General features: G+C 40.4%; 2 protein-coding genes across 6 annotated transcripts in view; both read right to left on the reverse strand.

Annotated features, from left to right (window-relative positions):
- The window catches only part of LOC133403562 (extracellular serine/threonine protein kinase FAM20C-like), a 45,412-nt gene that overhangs the window by 15,612 nt on the left and 15,805 nt on the right, over positions 1–13,995 (reverse strand). The gene's annotated exons all lie outside the window — the stretch shown is intronic.
- Positions 1–13,995, reverse strand: part of LOC133403561 (dynein heavy chain domain-containing protein 1-like) — a 32,154-nt gene that overhangs the window by 14,420 nt on the left and 3,739 nt on the right. For 3 of the 5 annotated variants that reach the window (XM_061678516.1, XM_061678515.1, XM_061678512.1), the window contains exons 5-22: positions 13,066–13,233; positions 12,782–12,985; positions 12,224–12,334; positions 11,585–11,741; positions 11,191–11,445; positions 10,847–10,987; positions 10,668–10,770; positions 8,992–9,209; positions 8,658–8,901; positions 6,337–6,428; positions 5,991–6,174; positions 5,765–5,890; positions 5,568–5,665; positions 2,441–5,468; positions 2,271–2,361; positions 1,969–2,128; positions 1,608–1,890; positions 85–1,510 (exon numbers count right to left, since the gene is read on the reverse strand). In XM_061678516.1, the coding sequence (XP_061534500.1) occupies positions 85–1,510; positions 1,608–1,890; positions 1,969–2,128; positions 2,271–2,361; positions 2,441–5,468; positions 5,568–5,665; positions 5,765–5,890; positions 5,991–6,174; positions 6,337–6,428; positions 8,658–8,901; positions 8,992–9,209; positions 10,668–10,770; positions 10,847–10,987; positions 11,191–11,445; positions 11,585–11,741; positions 12,224–12,334; positions 12,782–12,985; positions 13,066–13,233 (7,089 nt within the window). The remainder of the gene's footprint in view (positions 1–84; positions 1,511–1,607; positions 1,891–1,968; positions 2,129–2,270; positions 2,362–2,440; positions 5,469–5,567; positions 5,666–5,764; positions 5,891–5,990; positions 6,175–6,336; positions 6,429–8,657; positions 8,902–8,991; positions 9,210–10,667; positions 10,771–10,846; positions 10,988–11,190; positions 11,446–11,584; positions 11,742–12,223; positions 12,335–12,781; positions 12,986–13,065; positions 13,234–13,995) is intronic. The other 2 variants (XM_061678513.1, XM_061678517.1) reach the window with 2 other exon arrangements.

Below are 13,995 nucleotides of genomic sequence, written 5' to 3' on the forward strand. Positions count from 1 at the left end.
CATTGTCACAGTGCCTTCAATACAACCATTTTTAGGTTAGAAGTAAATATCATCTAACAGGGTGATGCAATACTTTTTCCTTACTTGTCAAAAATCCAGCTGTCCAAGAGGAATCTTTTTGTTTTATACACAGCAGTCACCCTAGAAACAAGTTTGGCCAGCTCCTGGTCTGTGTATAGCCCTGGGTAGGACCTGAGGGCCACCAATAGCTCTTCTCTGACAGAGGCGCTTATATTATCATGAACCAGTATGATGGTATTAGTTTCATAAACTCGAGTTTGATTCCCAGCTTCTTTTAAAATTTTCTGCAACTCACATTCGTTACCGGAGTGCACCTCAATCAGGTGGGAGCCTGAGACATGGGCTGCTAAACGTACAGTGGTTTTACGTCCTGTGCCCCTACCTGAGGCCATTAGCAAGCCATGACCTCCGGGTATTAACAGAGCCCTGAAAATATGCAACATCTGGCACATCCTTTGTCTGTGCAAAGTGTATTTGAATGCGAAGTGGCCATCGATATCTTGTTTTTCATTGTCTTTCATATCAATGTGTGCAAACAGGTGCTGTATCAGTAAACTGAGATTTTGTGGCTGATAAGAGCTACGTTTTAATATGGGAGAATGATTCCCAACGAGCTGAGGACCATATGTAAGCTTAGTCATGATTTCTAGCAAGTGCTGAAGAAAAGTTTCTTGTACTGGTAGTCTTGGGACATTGGATTGGTCTGTGGATGCAGCGGATTCAGGTTCTTGTACTTGACTTCTCGATGTACAGGTGTCTGGTGGGCCTAATTGTGCAATGAGACTGTTGAAGCTTGGAGCGAAGAGGGCCTCAAGGTTGGATTCGTCTCGCAACTGCAATGTAAAGTGTACCGTTGCTGCCTTGGCAATGAGCGACTGCAGTTTAGTAATCTCGTCCTCTGAGCTTATCCGATCAACAAAGGTACGCATGCACTCGTGTATCCAGAGATGCACAATGTTGAGCTCCATGGCTAAAGCCTCTTGAGGGAGCGGGGAACATTTCGATTTTAACTTCGGGTCTAGCGTCTCTGTTTTTTGAAGGACAGGCTGCCATAAGCACATCCCCTGAAACACTTTCTTCAGGTCATGATGAGAGAATAGAAAACGGGGCCTTTGTTTAGTAGGCTGGAAATTATTACAAACATCTTCATACAAATTCTCTGTTGCGTTGATAATACAATGTACCATGTCCACCACATTAGGGATAAATGGCACATCCCTGAGCCAGAGTTTAAGCTGAGGCGAATGAATAGAAAATATTAAGTCTGTGGTTAAGCTTGGGAGTGCAAAAATGGAGAACAGTCGGGATAGCCTGGAAGATATTACGCCAACGTGGGGATTGTCCAGTTCAAAGACACAACAGGTAGCGAGGTAGGTGACGATTCCGGGACTGAGCACCTTGAAGTGATCAGAATCAAATGCAAGAACCCCTCCTTTTGAAATACTTTGTCGTAGAGTCTCTAAGATTTTTGAAGTCTTCCCAGTCACATCTATTAAAATGAAAATTGGAAAATGAGGATTACAATTAGTATTGTCCCGTTATCCAATGTTGTACACCTATTTTGTAGTGTACTGTTTCTTACTCACCGCAAGGTGTCTCATGCAAGTCATCCACATAAAGCAATAGGCCTGGCTGTTTCGTCATGACACCCTTGTTTTTTTGACAGCTCTTCTGGTAGCTAATTCCACACAGTAAATGGCGCAGGTCTGTGGGACCCCGTATAGAACTAGCTGGTATTTTAATGTGTGGCTTATCAAAACACAGCAGGGTGTTACACACAGTAGATTTTCCTGAACCTGGCTCTCCTGCAAGCAGCACAGGCTGGATCGCCTCCAACATGACGGTGAGCAGACAAGTATACTTCCAATGCTGTGTAAAAACGATGTTATTTTAGTTAAAATGTTTAATTTGATTATTTGTCTTTCCTATAAAAAAATGATAACCAACCTTTGGTGTGATGGACTTTGTCAACAATGTGTTCTTAGAGTATATCTTGTTGTCAATATTAAAGAAGAACTCAAACACTGTCCCTTCATGTGGAACCACAATTTTAGATCGACTATCAAACAGTACTTGGCGGGCAACAATGTCAAACTGTGGCCAGAGTCTGTTGAAACAAGAGGAACTTAATATGTACCGTAAAAGAAAATCAGTTACTTGTATTCATTGGCAAATATTCAGATCTATGTCAAGAGCCTTCACATAGTTTACAAATGTGAGGCAATAAAGAACATAAAATCGTTATCTACCGAGGATGGAGATGCCCACCAAATCCCCAAACATAAGCCAACAGAAAAATATCTTCTCTTATATTAGAATCTCTGCCTGGAGGCATATCTGCTGGAATAAAGAGTGACAATGGTAGAATACATGTCTAATTGACAATTGTTCATATTTATAAGCTTGCAAGTAATTGTACCTCTTTTGTCTTTTTGTCCTGTGGCTTCGTTGTGTTTGACAGTCCTGGCAAAATGCTGCAGGAGGGCACGCAGAATTCGAATGAATGACATGATTTCTGTTAGGCCGTACGTTGAGGGTTGACCTTTATTAGAAATTTCATTCTTCTTCAGCAAACTGAGAGTGCTGGAGAAAAGATCTTCTGACAGCTGAGTCCACATTTCCAGGGTCCCTTTATCCAGAGTGAAACCGCGATGGAGAGAATCCATTTCGCTCTTCCACACGGAGTTCCAAACATCAGTACCATTAAAATAAATAAGACTGCAGCGAGTCACTGCAGAGGGGCTTGCTTCACTTAAGTCGGTGGTCTCCACAAGTAACTTGAAGTGTGATTGGTGTGGCATGAGCATTTCACCAGATGGTATGCTTAAAAATGGGTCCTCAAGATCACTCAGTGTGCTTAAGTGATCTAGCCAGCCAGGTTTTCTCAGTGGCTCTCCATCCATTACCAGCCATTTCACTGCATTGGTCTCATGACAAGGCTTCTTTGTTTTGCACATTTCTAATTTTCCAGTCTTGTGTCTTTCTGAATCTCTCAAGGCCTTGGTCACAGCTCCATCTTGCCACCCAATTTCATCACAAAATCCACCAAATAACTCCTCATGGGACATGGCGTTTGGAAATATGACCACAGTGTTGACAGAGCTCCAATTTGAAGCAGAGCTCAGTAGTTTTGCCTGAGGAGTATCCACTTCAAACATTTTTTCATCAGATATATTTTCACCTGTTTTGTTTGCAAGTCTACTGAGGGCTCCTGCCAGAGCATTGTAACAAGTTGTTTTTCCACTCCCAGTGGGTCCAAGAAGTATAACTACATGAGAGAAACTCAAGGTCTGGTACAGTGTAAGAGCTTGGCAAATACTTTCTGTGTTAGAGTGCAACAGGAGCTGATCTAATTCTTCTGACACTGCTTCTTGAAGTTCGAAGTTTGGCTCATCCTGAGTATATTGTTGAATAAAGGGAAGCTGACAAGCTATAGGAAACATGTCTTTGAAAATGGAGTTGAACAGTGAGACCTTCTTAGGCACATAAATCATTGGTGATAATACTGAATGAATTGCTTTGACAACAGCTATTTCCTCCAATAATCCAGGGAAAATTGCTTGTTCTTGATCCTCATTAATATCTTCTGCATTTTCATTTTCTGGAGATTTAAGAATAGCTTGTATTACAAAAGATTGTCTAGCCTTACCAATAAATTTCTCATGCCGAACAATTTGTTTTAATAGTTTTTTAGACGCAGATGTGATATTTTGCAAAATGACAAGGTAGCTACTCTGGTTTTGTGCAGTGAAGACTGGCAGACAGAGGGAGTCCTTGCTGAGACTGATGAGGGATACAAGACGTTGACTTAAACACTTTGCCTCTTTAAAACCAAAGGAAGTCAGCATTATCTCCACAATGATCATGTAATCTGGATGAGTTAATGCCACAGGCCTGGTTGAAAATCGCAGACTTTGAGAAATCTCGGCGGTGCATCCCTTTGATGATATGAGAACACATCCATAGCTGGGGCTAGCAGAAATGGTTACCCCTGAAAAGACCATAAAGCATTCTGGATCAAACATGCTTTTGCAACCTGAGGCAGTTTTTTCCTGGTCTTCCTTCTTTCTTGACAACCCAGAGAAAGATTGGTAAATGTCCTCAAGATGTTGTGCCAGTGATGTCTGGACACCTCGAGGCAGCAAGTCCACAGAGTCCAGCACAAACCATGCTCCTGTCAAAAGAGCCCCAAGTAGCATCTTTTGAAAAATATCAGATGACATGTTTGGACAGCAGCGTAGCATCACAACATGTCTCCCCAATGCTTTCCCCAAACAGACCACAGTATTTGTCTTTCCTGAAGAGCAAGGTCCATTCACAAATCCACATCTAAAACTTGTCACAGCAAGAAGAATTCCCATTATCATTCGATCTGTGCAGGGAGAATGCACCATTCCCCAATCTTCTGGACCAAAATACTCATAACCGTATGGGAGTCGATGGCCTAATATGTCCACATAACATTTACGACCATCAATTTCTTTTAGACTCTGACCTTCTGAGGTTATACAATACTTTAGAGAACTCAGCCACTCAAAAGATAATGCTGGCTGACATTGTACCTGCATGAGTTTAGTTAGTTGCTCTGCATGTTTCATTCTAAGGAGCACAAAAGTACGTAAACATGTCATTGTGTATTTTGAGAGTTGTGCATCACCTTTAGACCTTACAAATGCATCCCTTAAGGACTGGCAAAGATTTTCCAGTTGTGCACTGTTTAATGCATTAATCCTACTCATCCTAACTGTGCTTGAGTCCTGGAAAGCTTGATGAAGGACATTGCACCAGATTGTTTCCTCTGCTACAAGAAGACACTGAAGAGGATACTTAGATGTCATATCTAGCACAGTTAATACTTGTCCATGAGTGTCATAATGTGCAGAGTCTTGATTTGATGGTTCCAGTTGTTTTCTTTCATCAGCACATTGCCTCATGAGATGTATCATGGTTGACTTGAGTTGTTCCTGAAACCTACTCAGCCAAATCAAAGGATTATGATTCGGTTCCAATGGAGAAAGAAAGATAATGTGCTCTTGGAGGTTGCCAAAAACCCCAAGTACCCTATTGTGTGTGTCACATGAATTATGTAGATCCTTTGTTACAGATATGGCTTCCACTTCCAGTAACTGCACCCCTTTAAAGAATTTCCGTACAAAGGGTAACAGAGAGGTAGGCGTTGGTTGTAATGAGAGTAGTTCCACTATTTCCCTGTCACTTAAGAAGTAGAGTCTTGGAAACGATTTGCAGAAAGAATGAAGACGATTTGACATCTGGTTAGCAATAGTGTTCAATGTTGATAGATTGTTAAGGAGAGTTTGGTAAAGGTTTGCCCCATGAAAATTGTTGTTCCCTGTTTTGGGACGAACAAGATCCAACACACTGGCATGAGTCGAGTTATAATGCATCATGGTCTTGAAACTCTCATCAACTGATTGAAATTGTGGCAGCTATGAGAAAACAGAGAAATGTTAATATTGAACTGAAAATACTTGGGATCAGACAGTAACATGGAGAAAGGTTTATCTCGTAATCATGCTGGCACATACCAAATCCCATCTTTGAACACACAAGATTGTTTCTTGAAACATGTTGTTTAGGAATATCCATTTTTGCTGATAGATTTCAAACAAATGCAACAACTTATCTATATGGACAGAATGGAAAGCATTTTTTTTTTTATGTACATCCGCAAATGTTATTACAATGTGTTGTTATAACTAGCGCTACAGAGTGACATGTTTACCAAGCTCCTGTAGTAGGTGCATCCATTCTTCTACTTGCAACCTAAAGTCTAGACTGTGCCGTGACCTATGCATGTTTGTCATAGTCATCAAATCATTTTCTATCTCAGAGAAGAGGAATTCTAGCCCTGATTGTGGGAAAGAAAAATAAACAATCCAAACACATGAAGAAGTAAGCCTGTTTTGTTGATTATGCTACATGCTGCATTATTACATGTATAGTCTTACCAATGATAATTTTGGCATCACTTGAGGCGTCAGAAGTGGAATCGTTTGTCAATACGTGTGGTTCAGCAAGATGACAACAAGGACCTGTATAGGTATGCAGCTGCAAAATATGGTTCGTCCATGCCTGTTGAATTTTTTTGAATGTCTGTTCCATTGAATTCTCTTTTTGCGCATCGCTACATATCTGAAAGACAGAATTGACCGAGGGTAAGTTTGAGAACTGTCGACAATTTAAGGTCAGATCAAATGTCAGATTATTAAATAGCAAGGTTGGTGTTTACTTTTATGTGCTTCCACTTGTAATTTATTTATTTCTGCACTGTATCATCAACAACATTTCTCCCACCTGGTTGATGAATTCCTGGTGAAGGTCAAATGGCTGAGAAATAAGTTCCGCAAGAGTTGCATTCGTATCAGAGGCATGCCGTAATCCAATACCTGTCACATGGAATATATATATTTTAGGTTTTTACAGTATATACATCATGCATCACAGAGCAATCAAAAATGCAATTCAGGTACTGGCCTTTGAAAAAAAGGCTTCTGTGTTTTGGTTTGATTGTGGGGCTCCGAAACCTGGCCAAGATTTTAAGCCGATAGCTTAAATCATTAATGGTTTCCGAAGTCTCCTGCAGCACTGCGTCATCAGCAGGGATGATGCTTGATAGGTTTGCAACTTGTAGCTGCCAGTGGGCGATTTGCTCTTGAGCTTGTGAAAATGCAAGCTGCCAGAAGGATAATATTTCAAGTTGTGTTTTACCATTCAGGCTCAATTACAACTTCTACAAAATGAGTGTTGGTTTCAAAATGTACCTCAGTGAACAGGAACTTGTTCCATTCATGTAAACATTGTCTATAAAGAGCTAAGAGCTCCCAAAGCTCCCTACGGGCAGTGAGTTTAGGAATGTCAGTCAGATCGGTCAAGTCCACTGGATTTTCTAATGGAAAGTGATGCAATTTGTAGCATGCAATTAGTTCTATTTTACAGTTACAATTTTAGAATCTTAGGCAACTCCATTGAAAATAATAATTCCTTTGATCTGACCTCGGAATATTTCACCAGTCCTGGAAAGATGTTCCAGATTGGACGTAGCGGTATCCACACGTAGATGCATATAATTTAGTTCGGAGGCCAACTGTTCAGCATTTTGCCTTGGATCAAGGAATGGCCCAGAGGTAGCATTAGAGACTATATTTCTTAAATCAGAAGCCATCCAAGGTGACATTGTGTACAGAGCAGTAGCCACTGTGGGAAGACGATAACACAAGGTGCTATCTGCTTGTTTCAAGTGGGAATAATAGCAAGCCCACGTGTCCAACATCTAAATGTAAGATAACACACATATTATTAACAAAGCACAGGGTGTGAACAAATTAGATGATAAACATATAAAAAGATTATTATTAATTGTGTTGGGTTTTGTGGACCTTTTTCTCCAAACTCAGCTCCTGCATGGTCATCTCTCTATAATAAGTGCAAATACTGTCCTGGAGTGTGTGAACGTATTCCAAACGTTTCTGCATATCCGCCAACATGTTCACAGACTTCCATACCTGAGGATACATGTGACTATTAAATAACTTTCGTTTTTAAATAAAACATTAAATATTAAACAGAACTACCGTATGTTTACTTTATTTTGATGAGCCTGATAGGGTTAATTACGGAATTGCTATCACCCCAGGAATGAAACGTTATGCAGGTATAAGAAAAAATACGGTGTCCGTACCACATCAACATATTTTGGCAAGTCATGCAAGTCTTTGGGTTCAGTCCGGAGAGCAGTATGAGCTTCCTCCAAATCATGCAAAAAGCTTTCTGAGAGTAATTTCATTTGCTTCATTAACTCTTCCTGTACTTCATTTTCAATCAAACTTAACTGCTGCCCTGGAGAACAGACAGAAAAGAATGGAATAAAAGTATAAGTAATCACATTTCCTCAAATAGTGACTTCTGCTTTAATAGCTGCTGTGCCTCAACAAAATCGCCAGATACGCACATGGCGATTAACTGAGGCACGGCATCTGTTAAAGTATGTTGACATGAACAAATACATACTGCAATTAAAATAGATGCCTCGAGTAACAGATGAATTACTGTAGGTTGCTGTAACTTCCTTTGGCATTACTGGTACAACTACTACTAAGTATTACAGTAGATGTCTTAACCACAACACACACACAACCATCACATCAAATGTAGTAACTTATTCCCCCTTGAAAAACCGTTACTCAATCTGTAACGGAGGTGGAGTGGTGAATGGAATTGTACAGGTTATTTCTTGGTGTCTCGTGGCTCTTTTGGAACGAAAAGAAAATTCGTGACAAAAACACACGGGATTGGGGGTTGCCAACAGGGTGGTCGACTTTTGAGTCTAGGGTGACCCTGTTGGGTCCCTTGAATAGCATTTTACCGTTAGCCTAATAGCATAATTGCCCTGGTCATTTGTAACTTACTATTACTAAATAAATAAACAATACCAATGTACTTGTGAAAAAAAAATTTTTTTCTTGTTTTCCGAAAACGTTCAAATATGACCTAGGCACTATACCATTTGGTTCACGATATAATGTAAATCCAAGTGTTGTTTATGTTTTGGTACATGTATTACCTTTGGACCACGTTTATACCAATGGAACTGAATTTATGTCTGTCATTTTGCATACCTAGATACTCCTTCATGTGGGTGCAGTGGATAATAAATAGCTGGTTGGAGGTAGAGATGAATGACGGGGTGGCGTGGATTTGTTCAATCCACTGGCGCAGCTTCTTAATTAGTTCCTGATACAGTAAAGCAGATTGACCCTTCATGCTTTCCAAAGAGGCTGGACTCCATTGGCTGATGAACACACGGATGTCCAGCAACCACACGTAACTCTCCAGCAGCTGCTGGATCTCGGACTCTGCTGCCTGTCCGAACAGTAGAGACAAAAGAAATTAAATACATTTTGTGTTCATATTGGAGATAGAGCCGGTATTTTTTCGGAATAGAATGCTTGCCTGCATCAGCTCAGACTGCTCTTTGTTTATGCGTATTGACACATCATTGATGGTAATATACCACACAAGTCGTTCTTTGGATAGAGGATAGTATGAGCCAGGCATTCTGTGGCCCTGCACAGACATCATGAACTTCCAACCGGGGCGCTGTTCTCTGATCCACTGACAGCAGCTATAATGTATGAGACCAGGCATTCCATCGTTGTCCTTGATCTCACCTTGGAGGGTGAGATACAAAAGGAAACTGAAGCAACTCAGGTTTTCCAAGCATTCAATACTTAAAACAATACCTTGACACAAGGTATCGCCTAAGAAATGCAGACATAATTTTATTTAATGTCCCTACACCAAGGGCTGAAATTGGACATTGTGCTTTTAAATATAAAGCTGTGTTTGATTGGAACAGTTTGCCTGACTCCATTATATCTACCACTTCATTTCAATAGTTCATGTGATCCATCCATCCATCCATTTTCTGTACCACTTATCCCCACTAGGGTCACGGGCGTGCTGGAGCCCTTGCCAGCTATCTTCGGGCGAGAGGCAGGGTACACCCTGAACTGGTCGCCAGCCAATCGCAGGGCACACACAAACAACCATTCGCACCTTGTATAAATCCATTTCATACCACCTCAGCCAATGTCCTGAAGAATGACCTGTTTCCATTCATACAACAGAATAAGTCATGGTTTCCTGCGAGTATAGGCCCATGTAAGTGTATTAAGACAAGCTCATCTTTAGACTACAGTATATACTTTTTGTGACATTTATGTTTGGCGGTGTGCAGTGAGCTTTTTCTAAATTAAAGCATATGCCTTCGCTCAATAAACACTGGGAAACACTTGCATATACAGTACTATGAATAAGTCTCACTATTAGATTTGGAATTTTGGCACTATTTTATAGTACAGCGGTTCTGCAAGTGTGGAGAACCGCTGTCACAGTCTCTCTCTCTCAGTGCAGTGCAGTGATTTCCAACCTTTATGGAGCCAAGGCACATATTTTACATTTGAAAAATCTCACGGCACACCAACAAACAAAAATGTCACAAAAAGTGGAGACATCAATTACTGTATGTACTTCCTGCCATCTAATAGAAGACCATTTATTTGTCTGTCACTATGCCTCACTTGCATAAATAGATGAACAAAGATACATTATTTCTTGTAAATAAATCATTTTTGAGCAATTAAGCAAAATGTTATCATTTCCCACAGCACACCTGAAGAGCGCGCAGGGCAGACTAATGTCCCCCGGCACACTTGTTGGGAATCACTGCTGTAGTGGTACGTGAAAGAATCATTGAATAAAATAAGAATAAATTGTAAAACATGAAATACAATCAAATATATTAGAATTAAGCTTGTAGCAATGCATACAGCCTGTTTAATTATTTTTTTTTTTCATCCAAACCAGTAAATCTTTTTTTTTTTTTGCTTTTCATAAACAGTACATTTTTTGCTTTTCAAATACAGTAAATTTTTTAAGAATGGTTCAGTTATATTTAACTTTTAAGTACGGTACAATAGGGTGGCCATTTCGCAGGATCTAAATCAACTGAGAAATGTGCTGTTAATTCAAATACTTCTCTTGCATAATGATATTAGTTGTATGCTTGACTCTTAGCACACAGGCAGCATGTTATGTAGGATAGAAATTGAATTTTAAAAAACTACCATGAGAGTCTGCGACAACAGAAGAACAGCTGACGTCAGATGTTTCGTCCTGACGATCAAGGGCGCTGCTGACCTCCAGGAAAAGTCCAGAAGTGTCACACATCTACCAGAGAGAGGTCACAAAGATGATTTTTATCTTGAGGGTCATAAAGTTTTACATTTTTGGAAACAGAAGTCACCTGGCTTATGGAATCACCGGCAGTCAGAAGTGCCTGAGTGAGTGTTTCTCGTAAGAGATGTAGAGGTGGTTCAAGAGTCAGCTGATCAGCACCAAGACACAGGTCAGTTTGGAAAAGGCAGCTGCTGTGAGAATTCTTTCTCTGACAAAGAAAAAAAACTTATTTAGGACTGTGATTCCAATCCAGCGTGAGAAATCATCAAGTGTGCTGCAAGAAATTATACAATTACACTTGACTGGTTTGAGTTTTTTTCTAATGTAAAATACCTGTTTTGGCTCAATAATAAAGGTTGGAAAACACTGGTTTTAGGAGACTTTAATTTAGATTTAAAAAATTCTTGTCACCTTCAAAATGTTGTTGAGGAACAACGTGACATTTTTCTGGACAACGGTGACAAGAGTCTGCATGATGATCTGATTGACGAGGGCAGCGAAGTTGCCCAGCTTCTGCAGGACACTCTTCCCGTGCGCAAAATCCCTCTGCAGATCGTTCAGGTGGGCCTGGTGCAGGTGAATGGGCTTGCAACAATGATGTGGCATGTCGGCATAGTCGAGGTGCTCCTGAAGCTCCTTGAGGACCTTGTAACTCTCTTCTTTGGCCTGGAGGGAACATTTACATACACTTGATTTTACATTTCCTATACACTTTACACAGGCTTAAAAGTAGCTTTCAAAATAAATAAATAAAAAGAATACATACATACATACATGCATACATACATACATACATACAAACTACCTTACTAAGGATGCAGATGCGAAATTGTGAGAGCTGGCTTAGACTGTTCAGAACCTTTTGCCTACTGGTCGCCAGAACATTCTGAAATTCCAACAACGTGTATGTTTTTGTTTCATCCAGAGGCAGCAAGTGTGTCACTTTCAGGTCTTCTATGAGTCTGTAGAAAAGTACATCATCATCATGATTAATATTTGTAGTTCATGTGATTTCAAGTGCATTCGAGAACCACCACCAAAGCCAAACACATGCCATTCAGTGATGTTGGTTGACTTGGATTTCCAAACCCACAACCCTAATGAGGAGAAGCACAATAGAAAATGTATAGGTGGATAGTTATCAGCACATTTTTCTATCACTTGTACTCACTGTGGTGACCTCACAAACACACACAAAATAAGAAAAACACATGTGGAGTAACTCAAGTTCAGATGCTCACGTAGCTGAAGTCTCATGAGACTTGCTGACATCTCGCATGACGTTACATGGCAATGATTTCAGCTACATGACATTTGAGACTTATTTTTATCCCCAGAGCATTTTGGTTAATCTTCAAATTGTATGAATTTGAAGTGTTCCGTTGTACTTCCAAAGAGGCAGTGGTTTAAGGCTTTAAGCGACCTGGAAAAAAGACTGACTGACCTGGATAAAAGAAGGAGGCCATTTCTGTACTGGGGGATGTTCGTAAGCAGGAGGGCCTGAACTTCTTCAAACCTTCGCTTGTAAACGGTCGCACGTACATTTCTATACCACCTGTTGCAAAAAGGAAAAACAAAGGGGGTTGGCTTTGTATACCTACACCGGCGAAAATATTGAGTACACCTACAAAGCACACATCGCAGTTCAAATCTCAGGCTTTTTTTTGCATGTTCTCGTTTCATGTATTTTTTCCCCAGGTACTCGAGATTCCTCCCACATTTCAAAAAATGCATGTTAGTTTAATTGAAGACTGCATTGCCCACCAACGTAAATGTGAGTGTAAATGCTTGTTGTCTGTAAAACATTCCATACTAACTGTGCCCTGTGATTGATTGGGGACCAATCCAGGTTATATCCCACTTCTCGCCAAAGGTCAACTGGAAGAGAGTCCACCTCACCCGTGATCCAAATTAGGACAAGGCTATTAAATGGACGGATATACAGTGCACGTGTACCTAATAAAGTGTCTCGTGTTGTTTTAAAGTATATCTGTGCACTTACAGGGTGACAGCGTTTCGCAGAATGAATTCCCTAAAAAAGGGGATCGCCTGCAAAGCTGTCCAGAGCACCGACTCCCTGTACCACTCTTCCAAAGTGACCAGCCCTCCGTAACCCCTCTGTGTGACATGCAGCACTGCATTTGCAGTGAAGACGTAGTGCTCGGAACCAGCCTCACTGTCTGGGACCACTCGCAGGTCATAGGGTCTTGAGTGGAAGAGACAACAAGCACATTTAATGCTGCATGTTTATACACTACCAGTTTGTACGGCAAAGCAAAGCTGTACCTGAACAAGTCACTCTCTTGTTCCTTCAAGTAAAACACCTTTAGTTCTCCCACGTCTCTGTTCTTGAGGAACAACTGAACTATCTCCATGCCAGTGACGGGAACCTTTTCAACCAGGTTCAGCCTTTTCATCCTGCATGTGGTTATTGATTCATCTGTCTCTGTAAAACTGAAACAATTATTCTTAGGATCATAAAGTGTGAATAAGAATTGACTGCGAATGCTACATACAGTACACACATACAGTATGCTGTATCTTTATTGAAGGTAACAAAAGGAGACACATAATTGAAAAATGACTTTTTAATTACTTTTATACAAATACAGTGGAGCCTTAAGATAAAAGTTCAAATCTCAAATTATGTTTCCCCATTGAAATGAATGGCAATGCCATTAATCCGTTCCAGCCTCCAACCAAAAACAAAGTTAGTTTTTTTTAATAAAGACAAATAACACTATAATGTACTTTATAAAAACATGAATTAATAACAATTAAATAGAATTTGGCCACCGGGAGGCAGTATAATACAGTCATGCAAACAAACAAAGAAGAATAGTAGTTCTTCTAAAGCTACTGTAAGTGACTCAGTAAGGTTCTGTAACATTGGTCATTTTTCGTAGAGGATAAAGAATATATACCTGTGAGTACAGTTATATTATCTGTCTACATGTGTTGCTCCATGCAATCTGTTATCGAATGCTTGAATGTTTATGCAAGCCACAGCAGGACAGCGATGGGGTGTCGAGACTAATGACTGCCACAAGATGGCCGACATCCGGATGTATAATATCGCAATCAATGCGGCGTCTGTATACTGTATGTCTATGATAGGAACACTCGGACTGGTCAACCTGGTCAAACTCCTGTTCAACATGGTAACAAAAACAGGATTTGCCACTAGCCAAGCTATATGTGGGGAAGGATAAGCCA

This window comes from Phycodurus eques, chromosome 6, assembly GCF_024500275.1.
Source record: "Phycodurus eques isolate BA_2022a chromosome 6, UOR_Pequ_1.1, whole genome shotgun sequence".
NCBI classification, from domain to species: Eukaryota; Metazoa; Chordata; class Actinopteri; order Syngnathiformes; family Syngnathidae; genus Phycodurus; species Phycodurus eques.